Source organism: Periplaneta americana, chromosome 8 (assembly GCF_040183065.1).
Source record: "Periplaneta americana isolate PAMFEO1 chromosome 8, P.americana_PAMFEO1_priV1, whole genome shotgun sequence".
Classification (NCBI taxonomy): domain Eukaryota; kingdom Metazoa; phylum Arthropoda; class Insecta; order Blattodea; family Blattidae; genus Periplaneta; species Periplaneta americana.
Genome location: NC_091124.1, coordinates 23,006,961 through 23,012,960, shown reverse-complemented (window position 1 = coordinate 23,012,960; position 6,000 = coordinate 23,006,961). Strand labels below are relative to the sequence as shown.

General features: G+C 33.3%; 1 protein-coding gene across 1 annotated transcript in view; it reads right to left on the bottom strand.

The window, feature by feature from the left end:
- Positions 1-411: 411 nt before the first annotated feature.
- The window catches only part of Gcn2 (eukaryotic translation initiation factor 2 alpha kinase Gcn2), a 69,984-nt gene continuing 64,395 nt past the window's right edge, over positions 412-6,000 (bottom strand). The window contains exon 28 of the mRNA XM_069832211.1: positions 412-1,875. Coding sequence (XP_069688312.1) covers positions 1,749-1,875 — 127 coding nt within the window. The 3' untranslated portion in view covers positions 412-1,748. The remainder of the gene's footprint in view (positions 1,876-6,000) is intronic.

The window sequence follows — 6,000 nt, the reverse complement described above, 5'->3', positions numbered from 1 at the left end:
ATAATAACAATAATAGGTAATAATAATAATAATAATAATAATAATAATAATAACAACAACAATATTAATAGATTCTCATGAAAGTGATTTAATTTTTAACGAAAATTAGTTTTAAAACTTAAAGATTTCGGTGTTATCATCAATTTGGTGGTTTTCTTTTAAAATTACATATTTATATTTTTATAATCGTGAAATTATAAAACTGGACAAGAGTGATAATGGAGCATTTTCAACATAAATTTTCAGTTTTTACAATTTATACAGACTCAATATATGGCTGCATTTTATTTTTCGACAAAATAGCGGAAAGAAAATAAATGTACCATCGAAAAAAAAAAAAAAGAGTAAAAATTATGAAAATATTACTTTAAAATACATTATTGTTAAGATTTCGCAAATAAAAACATTCATTCAAAAACTTGAATTATGTGTCTTTCGCATTATTATAATAAGAATTCGCGTTATTTCACAATTTAAAAGTGTTTTTTTTGGGGGAGGAGGATTATGGAAAGAAACATAAAGAAATGGCGCAGAAAAAAATTAACAAAATGACAATTCGCATTATTGTGTCTCGCGATTTTCACTGACCTTTATACATTAATAATAATAATAATAATAATAATAATAATAATAATAATAATAATAATAATAATAATAATAATAATAATAATAGCAGTAGCAGCAGTAGCAGTAGCAGTAGTAATGTGCTAATATTAGCATGCGGCAATGATTTCCCTTATTGTGGTTGCACCTCCAAAATCTGCTATGTCATTTACACAGATTTTTCAGAAGAAAGAAAAAAGCATTATATTTTTAATTCCATTGATTTTTAATGTTACTTTCAGTATAGTTTCATCATTTTTCATGTAATGATTGAAATTATATCGAAAGCAGCCTTGAAAATCAATGGAATTAAAAGTGATAATGCTTTTTTCTTTCTTCTGAAAAATCTGTTTAAATGCACAGAGTAGATTTTGGAGGCACAGCGATGATATGTAACTTCACCAGAATAAGTAAGAAATAAAGATTCCAACATTGGTTGAATTGCTTTATTTATTACAAGCTATGGGGTAAGCGACACGTTTATGAGGTGAAGATAAGGCCTGAATGCTGACCTCTCTCTCACTCCCTTCACTAAACCAAAAGACTCTGAGTGTTGTATAGGCTATATGTAGTTAAGATGTTGCACATAAATCACATTATCATATTTAAGGAGTGATTTCAATTATAAAAATTGAATAAATGCATTTTCAAGTTGTTACGAGACTATTTACTGGAACAAAAGAATAACGGCAGTGAATACTAAACTTCCTTGGACGACATTTGGAGAATGGTCATCATTTTAACAACATTAAACTTACTCTTATATTAATATTACTCATATGGGCAAGGTCAATTTTATAAATTATGGCGTCACACGATAAAAATCTTACGTCAATTGTTCACAACATTCATACTTCTTTAAAAATATCAACACAGAGACTCAATGTCTGCATCTCTTCAATCGATGAGGTACAAGATGTCACAAGTACCATCCTTAAAATCTGTACACGAAAGAATAAAATGATGTAAACACATGCACATATTCTTCAGATTTCTGAATGGACTGTGACTCTTTCGTTTATCATGTGAACAGATCTATTGTGTTTAATGATTACATCGATACCGAAGACTAATAAAAAAATACCTGAAAGACATTTCACATTTCACACAAGCAAACAAGACAAAAAAAAATTAGGAACTTGTATTCACATAAGAACCTTGAAAGTGTTATCACCCAAGCTATATAAAATGATGACAGGGCAATTCTTCTCTCTTCTTAGCTCATGGATTACATCACAGATGCGAATTAAATACTTTCTATGTCGAGGATGTCTGTAAAACAAAGAAAAGTATTGTAGTACAATGTGCTAATACTCATACACAGGAACTGTCTGAAATGTTTCAACTTAATAAGTCATACAATTGTGTTAATTGATATGATATGATATATTTCGTCACAGCACTTCTTTACATGTAATGGTGTACCTCACATTTCTGTATCCGGTGCCACCATTAACATATTATTACAATAACACATTATTTGCAGTACACGTCTACACAAATACTCCCAATTACACTACGTACCTTTTTTGTTATTTGGTCAAACTCCCCTTCAGTATTTCTCCTACATTTCATTTGCTATTCTCTATTTGTTCCTTAAACCTAATATATCTAATATCCTATACTACTTTCACACCCCCTTTATCCTCTAACTACTATTCACTAAAATCTCAATTTCAATTTATCTCTATAAATTATCATATTGAATTATTTGTCCTATTTGTTCTTTGACCTTTTCTCCCATCTTTCTCTTATATTCATTTACTGTTCCAACGTTCAAATGTTAGTACTAATTTTATGCTGTCACTTGTTCACGTCCCTTAACCCTTTCTCACTATTTTCTCTCATTCCTATTTGCGCTCACTTTCACTTTCTCACTATTCTGCTTACACTTAATCCATTGTCACTATTCTCACTTCCTATAAATAGCCTCCTTATATTTTATTCAACACATCTGCTTATACACTTTCTCTCTCCTCTATACTTCTCGATAGTTGTGTTAATTAAACACAATTTAATCGGAGAAGTTCGAAGTAGGATCTATCGATAGGTACGATGAAAACGAAAATTAACATATACCTCAATCAGTGCGGGATTCACCAAATTAAATTTTTGTTTAATTTTCGCTAACAGAATAAATGTGCTATAACTACGCAAAAATTGCGAGCATTTACATAAATCTCTACACTTGTATCTTATTTCACCATGTATTGTGGGCCTATATCACCATGGCATGGTATGTCAGGTTGTGGATAGAGACGGCTCCAGAGATAAAGGGTAGCTGCGAATATACTGCATAAGCAGTCACGGACAGCCAATAAGGAGTGGTCCTCCAGCTTGGGGGTTAGGCGAAGGGCTAACAGCTCATCATCGTAAAAATAGCTTGTTACGAAACTTCAAAATAAGCCTCGGAATGGAACTGATCCTCTAGCATGACTACAGAATATAAAACAGTTGTATTACCAGTTGTTCTGTATGGTTGTGAAACTTGGACTCTCACTTTGATAGAGGAAAAGAGGTTAAGAGTATATGAGAATAAGATGCTTAGGAAAATATTTCAGGCTAAGAGGGATGAAGTTACAGGAGAATGGAGAAAGTTACATAACACAGAACTGCACACATTGTATTCTTCACCTGACATAATTAGGAACATTAAATCCAGATGTTTGACATGGGCAAGGCATGTAGCACATATGGACGAATCCAGAAAATGCATATAGTGTTAGTTGGGAGGTCGGAGGGAAAAAGGCCTTTGGGGAGGCCGAGACGTAGATGAGAGGATAGTATTAAAATGGATTTGAGGAAAGTGGATATGATGATAGAGACTGGATTAATCTTGTTCAGGATAGGGACCAATGGCGGGCTTATGTGAGGGCGGCAATGAACCTCCGGATTCTCTAAAAGCCATACGTAAGTAAGTATGTATCATATTTCAAAGAACGGGAGGAAACAAGTTTAAAAATAATTTTGATGCACAAATTAAAAGAGGGAGTGGCTTTCTGCAAAAACTATAGAATGACTCTCTAGAAAAGGACTCGTGCTATTTTCAGATGAAACTATTTGTAACTGAGGTTACAACATATATCATATAAATCTATATGACATTACACTTCTGAAAATCTGGGGGAGAGGGAAGTAATTTTATGATAAAACTGTGAACTGTTTTCTGTGTTCTTCCAGGATATGGAATTTAGGTTAAGTTCAGATTTAAAACTTCTCCTGGTGCCACATAATCATCACATCATCGGGGTAACAGAACTCTATCTTCCATGCACCCCAACCTCAGGAGTGGGTATCACGTAAGTCACTGTCTAGAGTGAAAACCAGAAATGTCGAAAGAGAATCTAACCTGGTGGCATTAGAAAAAAAAAAAATCGTATTGTTCAAGTACAATTTAACCATTGACTTTTAGATGCAATATGCAACATTTCCAGAACATATTATCAACACTAACCATAATTACAACAATATAGAAGCAGATATGGAAATACTGCATATTGCACCTAAAAGTAAACAAATATTGAACAATACAAAATAATTATTTATTTATTTATTTATTTATTTAATCTGGCCAGCAGGCGTTCTCTTTTGCCCAGGCAGACATATACAAACACACAAAATTACACAAACAACATTTACTCAACACCTAATCAAACTTTTTGACATTGCAATACAAAGGCATTCTCATCATCACCTACCACCACACCCATACACTCCCCTTTTCATAGAAGTCAGTAATCATCAGCAAACAAAGATCATAACATCAGTAGACAACTGAGAATAAAATTCCGAAATCATGGTACCGTCAAACCGTCTAGAGTCGACCGCTTTTTTTTTTTGTACTTTTAACGTTACTTCACAGACAATGCTATCTAGTATTACACTGAAAATGGTATGTTATAGCGCACAACTCAGGGATTGTTTTCTATTATTTTCATTTTATGAACTTCCACGGTCACTGAGGAAAACAAATTTTAAACGCCGGTCGACTCAACCCTGTACATGGAGTTAAGTCGACCACCATATTAAAAATACATGTAAATGAATGTTTGCTCTCATTCCAGTCGATATCGACCTCCTTTTGGATGCTTTTATTATTATTTACTTTATTATTTTTTATTTTTAAGTTATTTGGGATAGGAAAATGCGAATTTTAAACAGTTATTTTAATGTGCATACATTAAATAGGTTAAGGCTCATAAATTTAATAGAAAATATTTAATTAATTAGCAGACATAAAATTACGTCAAACTACACATAACATTATCACATTATTAATGTACTAATTAATAAAATAGCCCTGAAAAACACAGAAAATACAGTTTCCATCTCCTAATTAATATCATAACCCTGAAAATCAACACCAAATTTTAAGAATTCCTTTTCCTCCATAGGAACAGGAGCACTTAGTTTTCTTTCTACCTGAACATAGTCAATAAGACTCACATCCTCCACCTCAGGATATTTGAACTGGAATCCACCACAATTTCTAACAAAACGAAGTTCAAGTCCTCCTGGAACCAGTTCCTCAATGCAATCGACATAAAATTTAATTGTCTTTTTAGTTGGGAACTTCACTAAAAGCTGATCCCCTGATTTAGGGTAATCGAAATTGTCATTATCATTGTTATCTTCCTCTTCAACCCACTCATCTGACGTATCTTTAGTGGAATGTCGTCCGTCTTCATCGCTATCACTGGACTCCTGGTATCCTCTCTGTTTTCTTTTCTTGGTGGTTTTCTTGGCTTCACTTTTTCTGGGCTCCTCAGTTGAGACAGGATGAGAGATTTCTTCATTTGACTGAGATGTTCCGCCTTCAGTAGGCCTACTGATACAATACTTTTTCCTGGTTCAATTTCAATTTTCCTTCTCCCACCAGTGCCAGTGTGGACTGAGATTCCGGAGACTCTGTCAAACCAGATTGTGGTAGTTTATTAAGGACTCTTTGTGGCTCGAATGGATTAATTCCACAGGCCTGCATGGTCGACTCTGTACTGGAATACAACTTCAACTTCTGACATCTCTCAATAATATGGAAAATTATTTTTTGTTGTAATATGTTGTTAAGCTTAAAATTCTGATTACAGAAATACAGTTATTTTGTATTGCATTACAGTTAAACAAGGCTAAATTCTTAAAAGTTAGACAGAGTACTTTTTTGTTACTATTTTTGCTATTGGCAACAATGAATTTTACATAATCAAGGACGCAAAATACGTTCGGCACTAACTTGCGAGATTTAAAGGGGAAGTGTTATCAGTCAGGTGGAAGCAAGCAGTGGCGGCTAGTAGGCAATTCTATTGGAATAAACACGTGAAATTAGAAAGTGTACACAGTGGTCGAATCTAGACCCCCAGGTCGACAAAAGACGGTTTCACGGTACATAAAATTCAAGTA